The following is a 23,699-nucleotide window of genomic DNA, read 5'->3' as shown; positions in this document are numbered from 1 at the left end:
ATTCATCAAGCCTTATTGGTTTAAATTTTTACCATCAGTGTATTATCAGTGATTTTAACGTTTTTAAGGATTTTAACATTGCTTCGTTTGCAATGTTAATCATGGATATCACATGGACAGCGCACTGCTGTCTTTCGTGGGCTGTTCGTGATTTTCACAGACTTGTATAGATAATTTTGATCCGTATCTCCAATAAAAAAGATATCTATGTGATTTTCTTGCCGGCACATGTTCCGCAAAAAACACAGACATGTCAGTAGCACCACAAACTTTAAATGGAACCTGTCAGCAGGTTTTCCCAATATAAACTAAGACCACCACCTTTAATGTCTCTTTTACACAAGTATAGAAAACTGTATATAAGTCCTTAACCCCTCTGCTGATCCCAAAAATATCCTCCCATACGGCTCTGTTCGGTCCAATTGGCGTTACTAGTCTTGCTTCAACGCTTCCTTTATACCCGCAATCACTGTCATCCTTGCTTGCTTCATGTGGATGAAATGTTCTACGTCATCCAGACGGTGCCCTCAATCTTGCTTCTGCGCAGGTGCACTTCTCTCTGTCCTACTGAGGGAAGAGCAAAGAACTGTAATGTGCATGTGCCGAGAGAGGCCAAAAAGCACAGATGACACGGGAGTACAGCCAACGCATGCAAATTACAGCACTTTGCTCTGCCCTCGGCAAGGTAGAGAAAAGTACACCTGCGTGGATGACGTAGGACATGTCATCCATATGAAGCAGATCAGGAGAACAGTAATTGCAGGGATAATGAGGGCGTCAAAGCAAGACCAACGATGCTTATTAGATTGGACCGCGCTGTATGGGGGACTTATGTATAGACTACGCTAGACTACTATAAAAGAGGCATTCATGGTGGTAGTCTTAGTTTATATTGGGAAAACATGGTGGCAGGTTCTCTTTAATACATACTTGTTCTATCCATGAAAATGTGGCCTATGTTCACATGTCTTTTTTGTTCCATGGATGTACTATGAATTTTCAGTGTGCACTGCTGCAGATGCACAAAAGTATAAACCTTATTCAATGCGGCTAATTCTCTTCAGGTTTATGTGTGGGGTTTCCTGTGCAAAATCTGCAGGAGTAGATTATTGTTCCATTCGATTCACAGGAATTAACTGATGCATGTTATCAGGATAGCAAAAACCCCACTCTTATGTATGGGTGGCAAATTTGATGTGGATTTTAGCATTAAATCTAGGCCAAAATACACATGAAATCAAATCTACTAGTCTATGTTCAGACATTGTAGAATTGATTAACAAACACATTCTGCAAAGTTCTGAGTTTCCATAGCGATGAAGCAAGAGAGCCATGTTACAGGATCCTGTTCTTGACAAAGATACAGGTCCCCATAGGGTTCCACATCTGTTAGAGATTAATGTTTTTTCCAGTATGTCATGATATTCCATAAATGTCCTAAATGTGACAACCAGTGTGCCATGATATTTCATAAATTTCTCAGGTAGGACAAACTCTTAAAGATGGTAGACATTTTTCTGTCTACAGGCTCTTGAGATATTAATCAAGCACTATACATGAAACTTTTTGGTCAATGGAAAATTAACTGTATTTACATGGATTAAATGGATTTTCCTGTCTCAGAAGAAAAGACTGCAGTGAGTGACTCTGTGACTGCAGACTGCTGAATCCTGACAGTGAGTAATGCATACACTGTCATGATTCCCCTGTATTCCCCGTGCGGGTGGGCGATCACGCGACTCCATGTATGCTATTTACATACTTGAAGTCATGTGCCGACTAGACTCATGCTCAATTCTCTTCTATTGAAAGAAAGTGGAAGAGACTAGTCGGCACAAGACCACAAGTATGCAAATCGCTTACATGCAGTCACGTGACCATCCACTAGCATGTGGAATACAAGGAAATCATGATAGTATGCGCATCACATACTGTTACAAATTAGCAGTCTACAGACACTGAGTTTTCATATGAGACCGGACAACCTCTTTAATGTTTGCCACATTTTCAATGTGGTAAAAACATTGTAGCATGGTAAAACATTGTTTTGTGATATTTTTGTTATACTAAGTAGGAACAGGCGCTTACTAATATACAAGTAACAGAAAGAAAACAGATCTGCTTGAAACCAGATGTGGTGGCAGCAAATAATATTACATAACAGTTATGAAAGTAAAACTATGCAGAACAAGAACATGAGACACATGGTTTGTATTTTAGAGCACATGCAGAGCATTGCTTTATAGATAATGAATTATGTCTACAAGGAGTATTGACAAACAATGACTTTGCTTTATGGCAAGTGAAAATTGTTAATTCTCTAATGTAAAATCTGTCACAAACACCCATCCTCTAACTTCTGCAATAAAACTTTGTGAAATAGTTTTATATAAATCGTTTAGATTAGAAAGAAGGACTGCATTCCTACCCTATTGATTTATACAATAGTGGGACTAAGTATTAAAAAAGTACACCCTATTTGCTATTTTCTTTAATAGTAGCTCATCTGCAGTTCCCAGAAGCGGCTGTTTAGCTCCATACCCTATGTAGATCTGGCTACCAGCCAAGGTACTAACAGAAGTCGGTGCTGGTATCGGCCCCCTCCCGATGTGATATTTATGGACTATTGTAAGGGTGCTTTCACACTGTGTTTTGGCACCTGTTCGTTGGTCCTGACGGGGTTTTCATCCGAACACCCCACAAAATGGGATGTCAGCGTATGTGCAGATGGGGTCATAGACTATGATGATGCCAACAAAGTGAACATGTGCTCTGTTCTGCATAATTTTCGGGCATGTATGCCTACTGGAGGCGGTCATCCAGAAGCAGTCTACCACTACTACTACAGTGCACAGCTCTTCATGAATCTGGACCTTCTGTCGAGTGGAGTGTGCCTCCGTGCACCTAAACAGAAATCTTACTCCAGTCACTGACATCACTAAGTAAGTTCTGGAGTAAAGAACGCCACGGCTCATCATGAATTAGACAAGTTGTGGTGTCACTCTCTCGCTGTGCCTGCTCCACCCAAACTCATCCTGTTTTTGCAGAGCTTGGAGAAACTGGTGTGAAGACACCAAAATTCGCAACTCCAAGTTGTGCCAAAATGTTGCCACTTTTCAAGGAAATTCATGCCAGAATACTGGCTAAATTGCTATAATGAATCGGTGCCAATATATTTGAGTTCAGGTGTCATAATTACAATAAAAAAACAAAATCCAAAAATATCCACTCATATACTAGAACATACCTTTATTGTGGATTTGTAACTCTTCATTTGTGGCTTGACCTGATTTGGAGGAAAGCTATATATAGATAAAATGTAACATATAAGGGTATAATGCATACATAACTAGTATATAATAACGTAACAAGTATAAAATATATAATGGGTTTATATCACAGTTGTGCGCTTCCCTCCCCCGTGCTCTGCCTGCTTCCAGCCATGTCCTTAGGGCACGCACACGCGTGCTCCCGCCCTCTTACATCCCCAACCAATGGCTGTGGGACTTAACATATATATTGCATCCTTCCCACTGGGGAGGTGCCTGAACAACCTTCCTGTTCCACAGTCTATGTTGTGAAGGTTGCGTACTAGTTTATGCTACCAAGCCTACTGCACTCTGGTGCAAACCCAGCTTGCTGCACTCTCGTACAAACCCAGCCTGCTGTGCTGCACTCTAGTGCAAACCCAGCTTACTGCACTCTGGTACAAACTTTGCCTGCTGCACTCCGGTGCAATCACAATCTCTGCCTGCTGCACTTCGGTTCAAACTCTGCCTGCTGTACTTCGCTACTAACCTAGCCTGCTGCACTTCGCTACTAACCCAGCCCGCTGCATTCCAGTGCAAGCCCAACCTACCTGTCCTACTGGGTCCAGATGCTGCGCGTTCGTTGGTCTGTTTTGAAGTAGCAACTGGGCTAGCTCTCCCATCCCTCCTCAGACCGCGGAGTTGTAAAGCCACCGTGCATCCGGGGTCGGATTGGGCAAGGCCTCTAGTCACGCCCCTACAGGTACTCCTCGGTCCGTGGCACAGTGGTTCCACAAACCACGTTCGTGACAGTTTGCACAGGCCATGGAATCCGCTGGGTCCTGGCTCCCGTCTGATCAGACCATGTACCAAGAGCTCTGTTGACAGAAAGGCGTGCAGGAGAAGTTGATGATGCAGTTACAGTCCCTGACTAGCAAGCTGGAGGCTTTAAACATCTCACCCGAGTCCTCCTATGTGAAAGCAGCCGTGTCGCCTTCAGGACCTTCTCCATTTTTCACTTTGTCCGCACCACCACGTTTTGACAGCAATCCGAAGCTGTGTCGGGGGTTCATTAATCAGTGCCTGTTACATTTTGAACTTCTTCCTCACTTCTTCCCAAACAAAGGAGGCATTCCTGATGTCGCACCTTGGAGGCGAGGCCCTGACATGGTTAAATCCATTATGGGGGAGAGAAAATCCTATCTTCTCCAATTTGCCGGCATTCTTGGAGATTTTTCGCAAAGTATTCGCTGAGCCTGGGCGAACTACTTCTTTGGCTTCAGCTTGTCTCCGTTTACGTCAGTCCAGCTCATCGGTGGGACAACACGCGGTATGCTTTCGAACTCTGGCATCTGAACTCGGCTGGAATAATGAGGTGCTGGTGGCGATGTTCTGGGAGGATGAGCTAGCCAGTCAAGATCTACCAACTACCATCGAGGACCTGCTCTCCCTCTCCATCCATATAGACCTTCGTTTCCAGGAGCGTTCCCGGGAGGTGCCAAGTGAGAGAAGATTGTGGTGCGTGGCTCTGTCCTTCCAAAGGCCGCTTGTTCCTCCGCCATCCCCTGTCGAGGCTTCTCCTGAACCCATGCAGGTTGACCTCTTTGCCCTCGCTAAACAGCGACAGAGGGATCACCACGCTAAAGGCCAGTGCCTGTACTGTGGAGACATAGGTCACTTCATTCGAGCCTGTCCGGTGAAGCCGGAAAACTCCAACATCTAGGGTCAGTAGGAGAGGCTTCCCTACACCTGAAAGACACCCCTCTACCCCTGACCCTTACTGTGGCCATGACAACCGTTGAATCCCAGTTTATTGAGACAACGTATTTGGATTCTGGGGCAGCAGGAAATTTTATCCTCCAGGCTGTAGTGGATCGCTTCTAAATCCCAGTTCGTCCGCTCCAAAACCCTCTGGCTATAACACCTGTCGATGGGAGAACTCTTCGGGAGATGGTTCGTCTGACTACTGAGCCGCTTGAGGTCCTTATAGGGATGCTTCATACTGAGAAGATAGTTTTCTATGTTCTTTCCCACATGTCTCACGCCTTTCTCTTAGGCCTACCATGGCTACGACAGCACGAACCTGTATTGGACTGGAGAGGTGCTCAGCTGGGGACATTCCTGTCATGAGAATTGTTTGGCCCCCCTACATCCGGCTAAGGCTCCGTCATCTCCAGCGTCGCTGCCCGGTTTGCTGTACATCTATTGGTCCTTTGCTGATGTGTTAGACGAAAAAGAAGCAAAGACTTTGCTGCCTCAAAGGCCGTATGACTGCCCTATTGACTTGATTCCCAGATCTACACCCCCTAGAGTCCGAATTTATTCTCTGCCCCCAGCTGAGACTTAAGTTATGTCGGAATACATTCAGGAGAATTTGGCCCCGAGGGTTCATTCAGAAGTCCTCCTCACCTGCTGGGGCCGGGTTTTTCTTCATGAAGAAGAAAGACGGATCACTCCGACCCTCTATAGACTATTGGGGTCTCAACCAGATCACGGTGAAGAATAAATACCCTATCGCACTAATCTCTGATTTGTTTGATCGATTAAGGGGTGCCAGGGTCTTCACCAAATTAGATTTAAGAAGCGCCTACAATCTAATCCGCATTCGCTGGGGAGACGAGTGGAAGACGGCCTTCAACACCAGGGACGGGCATTATGAATACCGAGTGATGCCCTTCAGACTCAGTAATGCTCCGACAGTTTTCCAAGAGTTCGTCAATGACATCTTCCGAGACCTGCTTTATTCCTGCGTTGTGTATTTGGACGATATTTTGGTATTTTCCCCGGATGTGGCCTCCCACAGACGAGCAGTTCGGCAAGTTCTTCAGCATCTTAGGGAGAATCAACTCTACCCCAAGTAAAGAAATGCGTTTTTGAACAGTCTGCCTTTCCCTTCTTGGGTTACGTTATCTCAGATACCGGAATCAGGATGGATCCTGAGAAAGTCTCGTCCATCCTTAAATGGCCGCTGCCCGTTGGAGTCAAAGCAATTCAGAGATTCATTGGCTTTGCTAACTATTATTGACAATTCATTCCTCACTTCTCCACTCTTAATGCTCCTCCCATCTCTGCCATGACCCGAAAAGGAGCCGACCCAAAGAACTGGTCCTCTAAGGCTGAGGAGGCCTTCCGCTCTCTGAAACGGTCCTTCTCCACCACTCCCGTTCTGCATCGTCCAGCTTTGAGCAAACGTTTCTTCCTACAGGTGGACGCATCCTCGTTAGGGGCTGGGGCTGTATTCACTCAAAAGTCTTCCTCACATCGCTGAGTGTCCTGCAGTTTCTTCTCTAAGGCCTTCTCCATTCCAGAGCATAACTGCTCTATCAGTGAATGGGAGTTACTCGCCATTAAGATGACTTTGGAAGTGTGGCAATACCTGATGGAGGGCGCAGTCTATCCGGTGGTCATTTACACAGACCATAAGAACCTGGCGTATCTTCAGTCCGCCCAGAGACTTAATCCACACCAGGCCAGGTGGTCTTTGTTTTCTGTCCGGGGAACAAGAGGAAGATCCTCAATTTATCAATGAAACACCCAAGATGGTTACAGTCGCTCAAGTCAGCCTGTCGCGAATTCTCCCAGGAAAAACCCTTGTGGCCGAATCTGAGAGGGAGCGAGTTTTGTCATAGGGCCACTCATCCAGGTGGCTAGTCACGCGGGACAAAGGAAGATGCTACAATTGATTTCTCGTCAGTACTGGTGGCCATCCATGAGGAGGGAGATCTATGCCTACGTGGCTGCCTGTCCGATTTGCGCTTGCAATAAAGTCCCCAAACGACTTCCTACCGTCTCTCCTGGAGTTACCCATGCCGTCTGGTCCATGGCAGCACATAGCAATGGACTTCATTACGGATTTGCCAATATCCAAGGGCTACACCGTCATCTGGGTAGTAGTAGATCGCTTCTCCAAAATGGCGCATTTTACTTCCGTATGCTCCCGAACTGGCTCACAGCTTCAACAAACATATTTTCCATCTGCACGGATTTTCGAGTCACATTGTGTCCAATCGAGGTTTGCAGTTCACTTCCCGATTCTGGCGAGCCTTCTGTAAGCGTCTGGATATCGTCTTGGACTTCTCATCGGCCTATCACCCTCAGTCCAATGGGCAGTGGAGCAAGTTAACCAAGTCCTGGACAACTACCTGCGACACTTCGTCAATGCCCACCACAAGGATTGGGTGAAATTACTTCCCTGGGCTGAGTTCTCGTACAACAATCACATTGGTGAAGCCTCAGGAGAGTCTCCTTTCTACCTTGTTTTCGGTCGACAACCCGAGGTTCCTCTCCTGGTGATGGTTTCTTCTGATGTTCCTGCAGCAGATGTCCTCTCCAAGGATTTTGTAAAGTTGTGGGAGGACACCAAAGCCACTCTAGAAGCGTCGTGTGCCCGTATTAACCCTCCGTCAGGGGCAACTGATCTTACAGGCGCAGCTCACTTAGTTTCATTTCTCTATTTTCAGTGGTTTGTCTGGTTAGTGTTACTTTTCTGGTTAGTAAACATTTTTTTTCCACCTGATTATGTGTATTCTCATTTATTACATTCCTATTAAGGTAACTGATCACTTTTAGAGCATTAAAATTTTAAAAAAAGAAAAATATAGCCAATTTTCTAGCCTGTGCCTGACAGGCGCAATGCCCCTAAACTCGTTATGAAACATATTGCCCCTGACGGAGGGTTAAGAGGCATGCGGACAAAAGGCACCTGGACCCTCCATGCTTCTGCCTAAGTGACAAGGTATGGCTCTCGGCCAGGCACGTCTGGCTGAAGGTTCCCTCTTACAAGTTGGGTCCTTGTTTTATCGGTCCTTTCGAAGTGCTGAAGCGGATCAATGAGGTCTCCTATAAATTGAAGTTGCCTCTTTCATTACGTATTCCAAATGATTTCCACATATGTCTGCTGAAGCTGGTTGTCCTGAGCTCCTTCTTCAAGGATCCTAGTACCCACGCCCGCGCCAACCATCTCGGATGATGTTTTTGAGGTGGAGAACATCTTGGCCATGAAGAAGGTGAAAGGCACGACTTTCTTCCCTGTTGGCTGGAAGGGATTTGGTCCCAAAAAGAGGTCCTGGGAGCCTAAGGAGAACACTCACGCGCCGATTCTCCTCCGGAACTTCCTTGATGGCCTGAAGAGGAGGGGGCGTAAAGGGGGGGGGTACTGTTAGCGCCGTGCCGGATCCCCGCTCTGGCAGGCAGGGTCTCCGGCATGTCACTTCACTCACCCGTGCTGCGGCCGGCGCTTCCCTCCCCCGTGCTCTGCCTGCTTCCAGCTGTGTCCTTAGGGCACGCACGTGCTCCCACCCTCTTAAAGGGCCAGCGAGCGAATGTGATTGCCCCCTAAACCTAATAACAGGTTGGACCACCCGTAGCAGCAACAACTGCAATCAAGCGTTTGTGATAACTGGCAATGAGTATTACAATGCTCAGGAGGAATTTTGGCCCACTTATCTTTCCAAAATTGTTGTAATTCACAAATTGGAGGGTTTCTGAGCATGAACCGCCTTTTTAAAGTCATGCCACAGGATCTCAATCGAATTAAGGTCAGGACTTTGACTAGGCTTCTCCAAAGTCTTAATTTTTTTTTTTTTAAGGCTTTCAGAGGTGGACTTGCTGGTGCGTTTTGGATCATTGTTCTGCTGCATAATCCAAGTGCACTTCAGCTTGAGGTCATGAACAGATGGCTGGATATTTTCCTTCAGGATTTTTTTGGTAGAGAGCAGAATTCATGGATCCATTTACCACAGCAAGTCTTCCATGTCCTGAAGCAGCAAAGCAGCCCCAGACCATCACATTACCACCACCAAATTGTACTGTTGGTATGATGTTCCTTTTCTGAAATGCTGTGTTGCTTCTATGCCAAACATAATGGGCCATACATAGTGATGAGCGAGTATGCTCGCTACTGCTCGGTGCTCGCCCGAGCATCTCACTGCTCGAGATGCTCGGCACTCGCCAAGTATTTCCGGAGTTGCTCGGCGGGAGCTCGGGTCCCCTCCCTGCATGTTTGGTGCTCTTTACAGTACCAATGAACATGCAGGGATTGCCTGCCACTCACTGTTCATGCCGCAGCCATGTTGTGCATTTTACCCTGTTGTCTGCTCTTCGGTCTGCTCCCGAACTGGCTCACAGCTTCAACAAACAAATTTTCCGTCTGCACGGATTTTCTAGTCACATTTTGTGCGATCGAGGTTTTGCAGTTCACTTCCAGATACTGGCGAGCCCTCTGTATGCGTCTGGATATCGTGTTGGACTTCTCATCGGCCTATCACCCTCAGTCCAATGGGCAAGTGGAGCGTGTTAACCAGGTCCTGGGCAACTACCTGCAACACTTTGTCAATGCCCACCACAATTATTGACTGAAATTACTTCCCTGGGCTGAGTTCTCGTACAACAATCACATTGGTGAAGCCTCAGGAGAGTCTCCTTTCTACCTTGCTTTTGGTCGACAACCCGAGGTTCCTCTCTCAGTGACGGTTTCTTCTGATGTTCCTGCGGCAGATGTCCTCTCCAAGGATTTTGTAAAGTTTTGGGAGGACACCAAAGCCACTCTAGAAGCGTCCTGAGCTCGTATTAAGAGGCATGCGGACAAAAGGCACCTGGACCCTCCATACTTCTGCCCAAGCGACAAGGTATGGCTCTCGGCCAGGCACTTCTGGCTGAAGGTTCCCTCTTACAAGTTGGGTCCTTGTTTTATCGGTCCTTTCGAAGTGCTGAAGCGGATCAATGAGGTCTCCTATAAATTGAAGTTGCCTCCTTCATTACGTATTCCAAATGCTTTCCACATATGTCTGCTGAAGCTGGTTGTCCTGAGATCCTTCTTCAAGTATCCTAGTACCACGCCCGTGCCAACCATCTCGGATGATGTTTTTGAGGTGGAGAATATCTTGTCCATGAAGAAGGTGAAAGGCAAGACTTTCTTCTCTGTTGACTAGAAGGGATTTGGTCCCAAAAAGAGGTCCTGGGAACCTAAGGAGAACATTCAAGCGCCGATTCTCCTCCGGAACTACCTTGATGGCCTGAAGAGGAGGGGGCGTAAAGGGAGGGTACTGTTAGCACCATGCCAGGCAGGGTCTCCGGCATGTCACTTCACTCACCCACGCTGTGGCCGGCGCTTCCCTCCCCGTGCTCTGCCTGCTTCCAGTCATGTCCTTAGGGCACATGCGCGCTCCCACCCTCTTAAAGGGCCAGTGAGCATACTTGCTATTACGTCCCCAGCAAATGGCTGTGGGACATTACATATATATTGCTTCCTCCCTATTGTGGAGGTGCCTGAACAACCTTCCTGTTCCACAGTCTATGTTGTGAAGGTTGCGTACTAGTTCATGCTACCAAGCCTGCTGCACTCTGGTGCAAACCCAGCTTGCTGCAGTCTGGTGCAAACTCTGCCTGCTGCACTCTGGTACAATCTCAAAACTGCTGCACTCTGGTGCAATCTCTGCCTGCTGCACTCTGGTGCAAACCCAGCCTGCTGCACTCTGGTGCAAACCCAGCCTGCTGCACTCTGGTGCAATCTCTGCCTGCTGCACTCCGGTGTGAACTGCGCCTGCTGCACTTCGCTACTAACCCAGCCCGCTGCACTCCGGTGCAAGCCCAGACTACCTGTCATACTGGGTCCAGCTGCTGCACGTCCATTGGTCTGTTTTGGAGTAGCACCTGGGCTACCTTCTTCGTCCCTCCTCGGATCGCGGAGTCGTAAAGCCGCCATGCGTCCGGGGTCAGATTGAGTGAGGCCCCTAGTCACGCCCCTCCAGTCACTCGTCGTTCCGTGAAACAGTGGTTCCACAAACCACGTTTGTGACAACAGTATAGTAACTCTATACTAGTAAACTCAACAAAATTCATTTATAAAGAAACTCAAACCACTGACATAAGATAAAAGAGAGAAGCCCATGAAAAACCACAGAATTAGACAGTAGACATTTATACAAGTACAGAGTATATGCACAAGCCATGCTGAGAAGGCAATGAAACCAGAAGTCCTAGGAGGTGTTCCCACCTTTAAAAAAAAGTTATGGCACATTGCCATGCTATGCCATTACGATTTGATCAAAGGGCCAGTGAGCATACTTGCTATTACGTCCCCAGCAAATGGCTGTGGGACATTACATATATATTGCTTCCTCCCTATTGTGGAGGTGCCTGAACAACCTTCCTGTTCCACAGTCTATGTTGTGAAGGTTGCGTACTAGTTCATGCTACCAAGCCTGCTGCACTCTGGTGCAAACCCAGCTTGCTGCAGTCTGGTGCAAACTCTGCCTGCTGCACTCTGGTACAATCTCAAAACTGCTGCACTCTGGTGCAATCTCTGCCTGCTGCACTCTGGTGCAATCTCTGCCTGCTGCACTCTGGTGCAATCTCTGCTTGCTGCACTCTGGTGCAAACCCAGCCTGCTGCACTCTGGTGCAAACCCAGCCTGCTGCACTCTGGTGCAATCTCTGCCTGCTGCACTCCGGTGTGAACTGCGCCTGCTGCACTTCGCTACTAACCCAGCCCGCTGCACTCCGGTGCAAGCCCAGACTACCTGTCATACTGGGTCCAGCTGCTGCACGTCCATTGGTCTGTTTTGGAGTAGCACCTGGGCTACCTTCTTCGTCCCTCCTCGGATCGCGGAGTCGTAAAGCCGCCATGCGTCCGGGGTCAGATTGAGTGAGGCCCCTAGTCACGCCCCTCCAGTCACTCGTCGTTCCGTGAAACAGTGGTTCCACAAACCACGTTTGTGACAACAGTATAGTAACTCTATACTAGTAAACTCAACAAAATTCATTTATAAAGAAACTCAAACCACTGACATAAGATAAAAGAGAGAAGCCCATGAAAAACCACAGAATTAGACAGTAGACATTTATACAAGTACAGAGTATATGCACAAGCCATGCTGAGAAGGCAATGAAATCAGAAGTCCTAGGAGGTGTTCCCACCTTTAAAAAAAAGTTATGGCACATTGCCATGCTATGCCATTACGATTTGATCAAAGGGGGTCGAACCTCTGGGGCAGCACCAATTTTATAAATGAATGGGACTATTGGACACAGCACTGATTTAGCATTGTTCCTCTTCTTTTCTCAGGACAGTTCAGGGTCACAGAAGCCATAAAGTGATGAGTCAGCTCGTCAATATGCCATGTCTTTTTAAGATGGTAATTACTGAAGGTCTAGAGTCTTTACAATAGGCCATCAAGTTTATTCGATAGAATCCTGGAGACTCAGTATAATGAATTATATGGGTTCTGAAGTTTAATTTTTTCTTTTCTAAAATAGAAAAATGAAATTACAATTTTCCATGTAGTATTGAGTGTTGCTTCATATGATCAATTGGTAGAATAACTCTTATAAAGCCAGTAGATGTGATTTTGTTTTAGAAAAATGTCATCCTCAACGGTGCTGCATCAGCCTAAATAGATGTGTAATGAAGAATAGGAGCTGGAGAGAATATATGTAACTGCCAAATTATCAGGCATAGCAGCTCCTACAGGGTCCAGCAGCTGACCTGGTTAAGCTGAGGAATGGAAAAATGGGGAAGCCAAAGACTGTAGGTGATGGAGCAGAATAAAAATGAGTGAGAAGACCATTGAGAGAAGAAGCAGCTGATGTTGGAATTATAAACAAATAGAGGCTGATTAAAAGCAAGAAAAGAGACAGAGTGACTATATGTTAGTATATAGCAATCAGATACAAAGCTCCAAATCACTGAATTTTTACATGTTTTTGCACTAGTTTTCTGATCTGTTCATGTGCGTGAAAAAGTTGTGACTTTTTGTGATTTACAGCCCTCTTGCCACTTTTGACTAGAGGACAGGAGCAGTGGTTAGTTATGCAATTAGGTCCAAGTCCAATTTAAAAATTGTAACTATAAAAATTTCTCTTGCCAAGGTTGGAGTAAAAACTGGAGAAACAGCTCTAGACATAAGTGTTATTTGCAAAGATGGCCAAATTTATCAAACATTGAACCTGATTCGTTAAAGGGAATCTGTCACATTGTACATGCAGTCCAATCTGTGGTCAGTATGATATACACACCTGGTCAAAATTGTTGGTACCCCTCGTTTAATGAAAGAAAAACCCACAATGGTCACAGAAATAACTTGAATCTGACAAAAGTAATAATAAATTAAAAATCTATGAAAATGAACAAATGAAAGTCAGTCATTGCTTTTCAACCCTGCTTCCACAGAATTTAAAAAAAGTTAAACTCATGAAATAGGCCTGGACAGAAATGATGGTACTCCTGAAAATAATGTGACAAAAGGGACATGCTAAATCAAGTTGTGTCCACTAATTAGAATCACAGGTGTCTACAATGTTGTAATCAGTCAGTGGGCCTGTATATAGGGCTACTGATACTCACTGTGCTGTTTGGTGACATAGTGTGTACCACACACAACATGGACCAGAGGAAGCAAAGGAAAGAGTTGTCTCAGGAGATTAGAAAGAAAATTATAAACAAACATGTTAAAGGTAAAGGTTATAAGACCATCTCCAAGTAGCTTGATGTTCTTGCGACTACAGTTGCACATATTATTCAATATGCAAATTGCCTCTTCGGAGAAAAAGAGGACTTGTACTCTATAGCGCCACCTATTGGAAGTAGTGATCCTTCAAGTCACAATCAACCCTTTAACGAGTCGTGCAATATGACTTAGGATAAAAGCCAAATCAGAATCTCAATTTGCAGACATATTATTCAGAAATTTAAGATCCATGGGACTGTAGCCAACCTCCTTGGATGTGGCCATAGGAGGAAAATTGATGACAAATCAAAGAGACGGATAATACGAATGGTAACAAAAGAGCCCAGGAAAACTTCTAAAGAGATTAAAGGTGAACTTCAAGCTCAAGGAACATCAGTGTCAGATCGCACCATCCTTCGCTGTTGGATCCAAAGTGGACTTCATGGGAGATGACCAAGGAGAACACCATTGTTGAAAAAAAATCATAAAAAAGCCAGACTGGAATTTGCCAAACTACATGTTAACAAGCCACAAAGTTTCTGGGAGAATGGCCTATGGACAGATGAGACAAAAAGTTTTTGGCAAGGCACATTAGCTTTATGTTTACTGACGGAAAAATGAAGCATATCAAGAAAAGAACACTGTCCCTACTGTGAAACATGGAGGAGGCTCTGTTTTGTTCTGGGGTGCTTTGCTGCATCTGGCATAGGGTGTCTTGAATCTGTGCACTGCAGGGTACAATGAAATCTCAAGACTATCAACGGATTCTAGAGAGAAATGTGCTGCCCAGTGTCAGAAAGCTTGGTCTCAGTCGCAGTTCATGGGTCTTGCAACAGGATAATGACCCAAAACACACAGCTAAAAACACCCAAAAATGGCTAAGAGGAAAACATTGGACTATTCTGAAGGGGCCTTCTATGAGCCCTGACGTAAATCTTATTGAGCATCTTTGGAAAAAGCTGAAACATGCTGTCTGGAAAAGGCAACCTTCAAATACGAGACAACTGGAGCAGTTTGCTCATGAGGTGTGGGCCAAAATACCTGTCGAGAGGTGCAGACGTCTCATTGACAGTTACAGGAATCGTTTGATTGCAGTGATTGCCTCAAAAGGTTGTTCAACAAAATATTAAGTTAAGGGTACCACCATTTCTGTCCAGGCCTATTTTATGAGTTTAATTTATTAAAAAACTCTGTGGAAGCAGGGTTGAAAAGCAATGTCTGACTTTCATTTGTTCATTTTCAAAGATTTTTAATTTATTATTACTTTTGTCAAATTCAAGTTATTTCTGTGACCATTGTGGGTTTTTCTTTCATTAAACGAGGGGTACCAACAATTTTGACCACGTGTGTAGAGTAGGAAAGGCTGAGCAGAATGATATATGGGTTTGTGAAAATGATTCAGTATAGCTTGTATCTTAGTCACTAAAATCCCTGGTGTTTATAGACATATGTGTCCAGTAGATGGACAGCTACAGTGGTGTGAAAAAGTGTTTGCCCCCCTTTCTAATTTCTTATTATTTTGCATGTTTGTCACACTTAAATGTTTCATATCACAAAAAAATTTAAATATTAGATAAAGATAACACAAGTAAGCACAAACTGCAGTTTTAGGCTATGTGCCCACGATGCGTTTTTTAAGCGTTTCCGCAGCGGCAAAAACGCTGCAGAAACACTTAAAAATGCTTGGTAGAAGGCCTGCCATGTTCCCCAATGATAATCTGCATGTGCTGTGCACATGCTGCGGAAATTTCTGCTGTGTGTTATCATTGTGGAAAAAAAACGCAGCACTACCAATTATTTTGCGGAAGCGTTGCGTTTTCGCCGCCATTGACTTTCATTGGAACGCTTGGATTCCGCATCACTGGATCTGTACATGCGGATGGTACCCGGTTGTGGAGGACAGGAGACTCTCCTCTGGACCCGGGTACCATAGTACCTGCAAAAAAAGGAATAAAATAAAAAAATAAATATTATATTTACCTTCTGATGGCCCCCGGTCTCCTTGTCTTCGCTTGCCGGCAACTCGCAGTGGACTGAAGGACCTGCGCTGATGTCATAGCCATGTGATGGCAGGTCCTTCAGTGTACCGTCAGCTGCCGGCAAGCCAGGACGGAGCGAAGCAAGACTCCGGGGGCCATCGGAAGGTAAGTATATATATTTTTTTTAATTTTTTACCATTCTGTAAGGTCACACTATATAAATCCATGCCGTTTGCATGGATTTATATAGTGTGACCAAGTTGACAAGCACTTTCCAAGTGATGCTAAAATCGTTTGGAAAGCGCTTGTCAACCCGCATGCGGAAATGCATGTGAAGAAAGCTTCACATCCGCATGTCCCTGGCAGGAAAAACGCATGTACAATCCGCATGCATTTTTTCTGCCAGGGAGATGCAGAAACGCTCAGGAAAAAATCCTGAGCATTTCTGCATCGTGAGCACATAACCTTAAATTAAGGTCTTTATTAAGAGAAAAATAAATCCAAACCTACAGGGCCCTGTGTGAAAATGTGATTTCTTCATAAACCTAATAACGGGTTGGACCACCCTTAGCAGCAACAACTGCAATCAAATCTTTTACAATGCTCTGGAGGAATTTTGGCCCACTTATCTTTCTAAAATTGTTGTAATTCAGACACATTGGAGGGTTTCTGAGCATGAACCCCCTTTTTAAAGTCATGCCACAGGATCTCAATCGGATTAAGGTCAGGACTTTAATTAGGCCTCTCCAAAGTCTTAATTTTTTTTTTTAAGACATTCAGAGGTGGACTTGCTGGTGCGTTTTGGATCATTGTCCTGCTGCATAACCCAAGTGCGCTTCAGCTTGAGGTCACGAACAGACGGACGGACATTTTCCTCCAGGATTTTTTGGTAGAGAGTAGAATTCATGGATCCATTTACCACAGCAAGTCTTCCATGTCCTGAAGCAGCAAAACAGCCCCAGACCATCACATTACCACCACCAAGTTATACTGTTGGTGTGATGTTCCTTTTCTGAAATGCTGTGTTGCTTCTATGTCAAATATAATGGGCCATACATATTGATGAACGAGTATGCTCGCTACTGCTCGGTGCTCGCCCGAGCATCTCACTGCCCGAGATGCTCGGCGCTCGCCGAGTATTTCCGGGGTTGCTCAACGGGAGCTCAGGTCCCCTCCCTGCATGTTTGGCCCTCTTTACAGAGCTAATGAACATACAGGGATTGCCTGCCACTCACTGTAACACCGCAGCCATGTTGTGAGCCTGCGCATTTTTGCGGCGACATCCCCGGCAGTCTGTAGAAAGCCTAAAAAGTGCCCAAAACGATAGTGACAGCGCTCAGAAGACATGGGGACAGCATGGGCATCGCCCTAGGAAACATTTCTGACCCCCAGGTCACTGTTGTCAACAATGTGGTCAGAGGTATTAAGACACTTTTACGGGCTCACAATAAAACGTTCAAAAACGAAACTGAAACGGTTTTCCTGTGAAATATGTAAAGGAACTTCCTTTCCAGGGTAAAGACTTGTGCATAAGGTAAAATAAATAACCAAAAACAAAAATACTCCTCCACACCTTGGGCTATGTTCACAAGTAGCATTTTTTAAGCGTTTTTGCACTTTTATATTGCTTTCAACCGTGACAAATGCATTCACCGGGAAATGTCATTTTAACATTTTACAATCTTATCTGGCCATGTGCTGTGTGACACATGCATATAGTGCTGAAAAGACATGGGAACAGCATGGGGAAGACCCCTGGAAGCATCTCTGACACCGAGGTCACTGCCTAAAAGTGTGCCTATCAGAAGTGATCCTTGCCGCATTAGAAGATGCAGACTTGCAACTATCCCCGTGCAAGTCCTTGTCCCAGGGCAGTGTTCAATTGTACCTCTCCCATTCCTTGCAATGCATGCACAAGAATTGGGCCTTTTAGGCATGTGGAGGTGGAATCTGGCCACCATATCATGGCTGCGTCGGCAGCCTCGTATCCATACTCAGTCCCAGCCGCCCGGCGGCTGGGTGTCCACGCTCGGTCCCCAGCCACCAGGGGCCGGCCGGGTGTCCATAAACAGCCCCCAGCCGCCCATATTTCTCCTGTCAACTTCCCCCCACACACTTTTCTTAGCCTGGCCTGCTTTACGGCAGCATTGGACGAGCCCACCAGAGAACCAGACTCCACTGGTGGGCCCTGGCTTCTCCATCAGGGGAGTTGAGAGTGCCAAGGTGAGGAGCATGATGATGATAGAAGTTAGCATCTGCTTTGTTTTCTTGGAATGCAAGCATAAGTGTGCAAACTGCCACCCACCCACCCCCAGGCTGCAATACCATACTGCTAGCTTGCTTGCACTTGAAATTGGGCCTTTTAGGCATGTGGAGGCGGAATCTGGTCACTACGTCATAGCTGCGTCGGCGGCCTGTTATCCATACTCAGTCCCCAGCCGCCTGGCGGCCGGGTGTCCACGCTCGGTCCACAGCCACCAGGGGGGCGGCCGGGTGTCCATAAACGGTCCCCAGCCGCCCCGCGGCCGGGTGCCCACACACGGTCCCCAGCCGCCTGGGGGCAGCCAGGTGTCCATAAACGGTCCCCAGCCACCCCTATTTCTCCTGTCACCTTCCCCCCACACACTTTTCTTAGCCTGGCCTGCTTTAGGGCAGCATTGGACGAGCCCACTAGAGAACCAGACTCCTCCGGTGGGCCCTGGCTTCTCCATCAGGGGAGTTGAGAGTGCCAAGGTGAGGAGCATGATGATGATAGAAGTTAGCATCTGCTTTGTTTTCTTGGAATGCAAGCGTAAGTATGCAACCTGCCACCCACCCACCCCCAGGCTGCAATACCATACTGCTAGCTTGCTTGCACTTGAAATTGGGCCTTTTAGGCATGTAGAGGCGGAATCTGGCCACCACGTCATGGCAGCGTCAGCGGGCTTGTTTCCATGCTCAGTCCCCAGCCGCCCGGCGGCCGGGTGTCCAAGCTAGGTCCCCAACTGCCAGGGGGCGGCAGTGTCCATACTCAGTCCCCAGCCGCCCTGCGGCCGGGTGTCCACACACGGTCCCCAGCCGCCTGGGGGCGGCCGGGTGTCCATAAACGGTCCCCAGCCGCCCCTATTTAAAGGACAGCCTAACCACAAACACGTGGACATGTGGTCCATCTCACGCCTTCACACTGGGTTAATATTGTGGAAACCGGGACACAGTTGGACACTGGGATGCAACACGTCCTCCAGACATAGAGGATTGCGGGTCCTGGGTCAATCAGGCTTCAACACAAAGTTCAGAAGGTAGACAGCAGCAGTGGTCGGCCTCCTACACAACGAGTAAATTATTCATGATCATGAGGCCATCCATCTCCTTAGCTTTCTGTTCCTTGGAATGCAAGCGGATGTATGTAGTAGCGGCTAGGCCTGAGGTGGTCAGCATTTTGGCGCATATCCTACCTCCTCCGAGGATTGCTGGATGTTTTCTTGCTACTATCCCAGTTCTATGATTGCCATTAAAACAAAGCTTCAAGTGATGAATGATGGATGAGGTGGTGGCAAAGGAGAAAGAGCAGGAGGAACAGGGACCATTCACATCAATATCAGGCCAGTCAACCACACATGTCTTGTAGGATATGTTTCTGTACCAAAAGGAGCGGTTCGGCTGCACAGTTATAGGGAAAACAGTGAGTGCAATGCCTACCAAAAATTTTGAGGCACTCCAATGCCCCTTGGAAGTGACATGGAGGTCAGAGGGCCTTAACTAAACAATTTTTTTCATTTATAGCAACTGGGTCTCCTGTGCACTGTTGGCCGAAGCAGTGAATGGAAGGCTTTCCAAAAATTATGAGAAACTGCAGTGGCCCTTGAAACAGACGTGGATTACAGCATGCTAAAAAACTTCTACCCATTATTGAGGAGTGGGTCTCCCTTAGTGTTCGCCTATGCATTAAAAGGCAAAAGCTGACTAAAATTAGGAGGAAATGCAATACCCGTTGGAAGAGTCATGGAGGTTAGAGTTAATTAAAAACAACATTTCAATGCCCCTTGGAAGAGCTGTGGAGTTTAGAATGGTTTAACAAGGCGGTTTTAATGCCCCTTGGAAGAGATGTGGAGGTCACAGTAGCTTAAGAAGACGGTTTTAATGCCCCTTGGAAATGACATGGAGGTGGCAGTAGCTTAACAAGATGGTTTTAATGCCCCTTGGAAGAGATGTGGAGGTCGCAGTAGCTTAACAAGACGGTTTTAATGCCCCTTGCAAGAGACGTGGAGGTCGCAGTAGCTTAACAAGATGGTTTTAATGCCCCTTGCAAGAGACGTGGAGGTCGCAGTAGCTTAACAAGACGGTTTTAATGCCCCTTGGAAGAGATGTGGAGGTCACTGTGGAATAAAAAGACAATATCAATGCCCCTTGAAAATGTGGTGGAGGTGGCAGTAGCTTAACAAGACGGTTTTAATGCCCCTTGGAAGAGCGGTGGAGGTTGCAGTAGCTTAAAAAGACGGTTTTAATGCCCCTTGGAAGAGACGTGGAGGTCACAGTGGAATAAAAAGACAATATCAATGCCTCTTGAAAATGTGGTGGAGGTCACCGTAGCTTAACAAGACAGTTTTAATACCCCTGGGAAAAGTGGTGGAGGTAACAGTAGCTTAAGAAGACGGTTTTAATGCCCCTTGGAAGAGTGGTGGAGGTCACAGTAGCTTAACAAGATGGTTTTAATGCCCCTTGGAAGAATGGTGGAGGTCGCAGTAGCTTAACAAGACGGATTTAATGCCCCTTGGAAGAGCCATGCAGTACAGCATCTTAAAAACATTATTCCCATTATTAGGGAGTGGGTCTCCCATAGTCTTTGCCTATGCCTTCCAAGCAAAAGCTGCCAAAAATTAGGACGGAAGAACTTGCAATGCTGGCAACACGGACCACAGTCACCCTGGTGGTATAGTGCAGGTGGAGGCTGAGGATAAGGAGAAGAGCAAAATACAGCCAAAATGAGGAAGGGTATACCCATGTGTGGGTGTGAAGCGGTGCATGGGAATACACATCCCAAAATAACACAGTGGATTTGACTTTGTTACTCTGCTGTCATTTGTTGGTGATGAGAAGTCTGGCCCAATCCAGCCCTTGTTCATTTTGATAAGGGTCAGCTTGTCAGCATTGTCAGTTGACAGGGGAGTGCGCTTATCAGTTATAATTCCCCCAGCGGCACTAAAAACATGCTCCGATAACACGCTAGCGGCAGGGCAGGCCAGGACCTCCAAGGCGTACAGAGCGAGTTCATTCCAAGTGTCCCGCTTGGATACCCAAGGCACAGAGGAATCACAGAGGACACTGGTACGGTCGGCAAGGTACTCCCTCACCATCTTTTGAAACTTTCCACTCCTTGTGAGAGTACCCAGCGCCTCAGGGCCTGTAAGCTTGGGGGGTCTCAGAAAACTGTCCCAGAATGTTGACAGTGTTCCCCTGCCTCTGCTGGATTGGAGTTGTGTCTCTCTTGCCTGTACGCCTTGGTTGGTCAACGAACTGTGACCTCTGCCACTAGCGTGTTCAGATGGGAATTTTTTTAACAGTTTTGCAGCAAGGGCCTTCTGGTACTGCCCCATTTTTGTAGACCTCTCCACCTCAGGAATAAGAGAGAAAGTTCTCCTTGTAGCGGGGGTCTAAAAGTGTCACCAACCAGTAATGACTGTCACCCAACATTTTTACAACGCGAGGGTCACGGTTAAGGCAGCGTAACATAAAGTCAGCCATGCGTGCCAGACTGGTTCCGGGCAAGACTTCTGTATACTCACCAAGATGACGACTGACCATGCTCTCCCCCTCCTACTCCTCCTCCTCCCCCCTGTCCTCAGGCCACCCACACTGAACCGACAGTATGACAGTTGTACAGGTACTACCGGCTACAGCGCATGATACCAGCTCCTGTTCTAACTCCTCCTCCTCCTCTCCCTCATTGTCCCCCAATGCACGTTGGGATGAGATGAGGTTGGGCTATGTGTAATCGCCTGCTACGGCTTCTTGATCCATCTCATCATATTGTGGCTGCAATGCCTCCTCTTTAATTCTCTGCAGAGAGCGTTGCAAAAGACAGACAAGTGGAATGCTGATGCTAATGATGGCGTGATCGCCACTCACCATCTTGGTGGACTCCTCAAAGTTTGTCAAGATGGTACATATGTCAGACATCCAGGTCCACTTCTGAGGTCTTATGTGTGAAGTATGACCTCAATATCGATGGCCTTGTTGCAGCTGGTACTCCACAACTGCTCTCTTCTGCGCACAAATCCTTTGCAACATGTGGAGGGTAGAGTTCCAACGTGTGGGGACATCACACACCAGTCGGTGTGATGGAAGCTGCAAACGCTGCTGCAATACAGCAAGGGCGGCGGAAGCTGTAGCCGACTTGCGAAAATGAGCTGACAGGCGGCGTACTTTGACGAGCAGATCTGGCAACTCGGGGTGCGATTTAAGAAACCGCTGAACCACGAGGTTAAGCACATGAGCCAGGCATGGTACGTGTGTGATCTTGCCTCGCCTCAGAGTCGCCACCAGGTTCCGGCCATTGTCACACACGACCATGCCGGGATGTAGGTTCAGCAGTCTCAGCCACAGATCTGCCTGCTCTTTCACAGCTGTCCACAACTCACAAGCAGTGTGAGGTTTATCACCTAAGCTTATGAGTTTCAGCACAGCCTGTTGCTGCTTGGCGGAGGCAGTACTGCAGTGCTTCCAGCTTGTAACTGATGCGGTGATATCTGAGATTGAGGGTGAACATGAGGAGGAGGAGGAGGAGATGCAGGAGCTGTACACTGTGGGGGCAACTCTGACTGACATAGGGCCCGCAATCCTCAGGGTGGGAAGGATGTGTTCCGTCCCAAGGTCCGACTGGGTCCCGTCTTCCACTATGTTTACCCAATGTGCCGTCAGGGAGATGTACCGTCCCTGGCCACAAGCACTTGTCCACGTGACCGTTGTCAGGTGTAATGTCCCAGTGACTGCGTTGTTGAGGACAAGGCAGATGTTTTGTGCTTGTGTAGTGCGTGGATGGCACACTGGGCAAAATAGTGTCGACTGGGGACCGAGTACCGAGGGACGACCACCGCCATAAGGTTGCGGAAGGATTCCGTCTCCACCAGCCTAAAAGGCAGCATTTCCAGTGCAAGTGACGCGCCCTGGGCCTATGTGATGTAGCGTTGCGCACGCAGGGACTACCCGGAGCCGGATCTGATAGGGGTAGTAGTCTCGTGGCGGTGACCCGGTCCGTGCCCAGGGAGTCAGACTAAGTGGCGGTATATTAGCAGTAGATGTAGGACGACTACGCCACCCGTTGAATGCAGCTATGGAGCTGCCGCTGCAGGGCAAACCGCTGAGGCCGGTGGGAGGATGGTGCAGCGTGGATGGTATAACCCCCAACGGGAGGGGTATGGCCTCAGGGCAGCCGACGTGGATGATGGGGGTAGCAGGAATCACTCAGAGACGATACGGTGTAGTTCAGGGTCTTTACTGGTGACAAAGATAGACCCTCCCGGAGTACTGGCTAGCGGTCGGGGCCTGGTCAGTCCTTGAGCAGATGGGATCCCCCTTGGCCAGGCGGAGTTGTAGGCCTCCCCAACTAATTGTACTCTTCTGGCTACCTTGCTAGAGGCGGGTAAAGGTAGCCCACGTCCCTGAGTGTACCGTGTGGTGCTCACCCGTATGGCCGGTGACTCGGGGCCTTCTAGTAGCTTCCGCTCCACGACGGCAGTGCTGGTCCCACACGTGTGACCGAGCCTTCAGGTTTCTGGGCCAGAGGACCTGAAATCCCCTGCCGGTAGGTTTCTGCTGCTGGGTAGGAGTTAGTCCCCACAGCCTCGGACTCCGGGTCCGGTAAGAAATCTTCAATCAGGGCGAGCTCTACAGCTTCCAGCCCTGATCTCCTCTTAGCACGACTCCCACAGAGCTCCTGATCTTTCTTTCCTATCACTGCTTCTCTTCTTCTCTCTACTCTCTAACCCTGCCTCAGCCCCAGGTTTATATAGGGGAAGTCCTTCCCCTCCCAGGACTGGGCAGGAGGTGTGG

At 47.4% G+C, this 23,699-nt stretch overlaps 1 protein-coding gene across 1 annotated transcript in view; it reads right to left on the bottom strand.

Annotated features, from left to right (window-relative positions):
* The window catches only part of LOC141265246 (collagen alpha-4(VI) chain-like), a 429,350-nt gene that overhangs the window by 1,020 nt on the left and 404,631 nt on the right, over positions 1–23,699 (bottom strand). Inside the window, exon 43 of the mRNA XM_073678073.1 lies at positions 3,248–3,286. Within this exon, the coding sequence (XP_073534174.1) occupies positions 3,248–3,286 (39 nt within the window). The remainder of the gene's footprint in view (positions 1–3,247; positions 3,287–23,699) is intronic.

The sequence above is a fragment of the Phyllobates terribilis genome, unplaced genomic scaffold (genome assembly GCF_046119375.1).
Source record: "Phyllobates terribilis strain yellow unplaced genomic scaffold, ASM4611937v1 Scaffold_4__5_contigs__length_816908805, whole genome shotgun sequence".
In the NCBI taxonomy this organism is placed as follows: Eukaryota; Metazoa; Chordata; class Amphibia; order Anura; family Dendrobatidae; genus Phyllobates; species Phyllobates terribilis.
The sequence above is the reverse complement of the archived record's forward strand: the minus strand, read 5'-3'. Positions and strand labels throughout refer to the sequence as shown.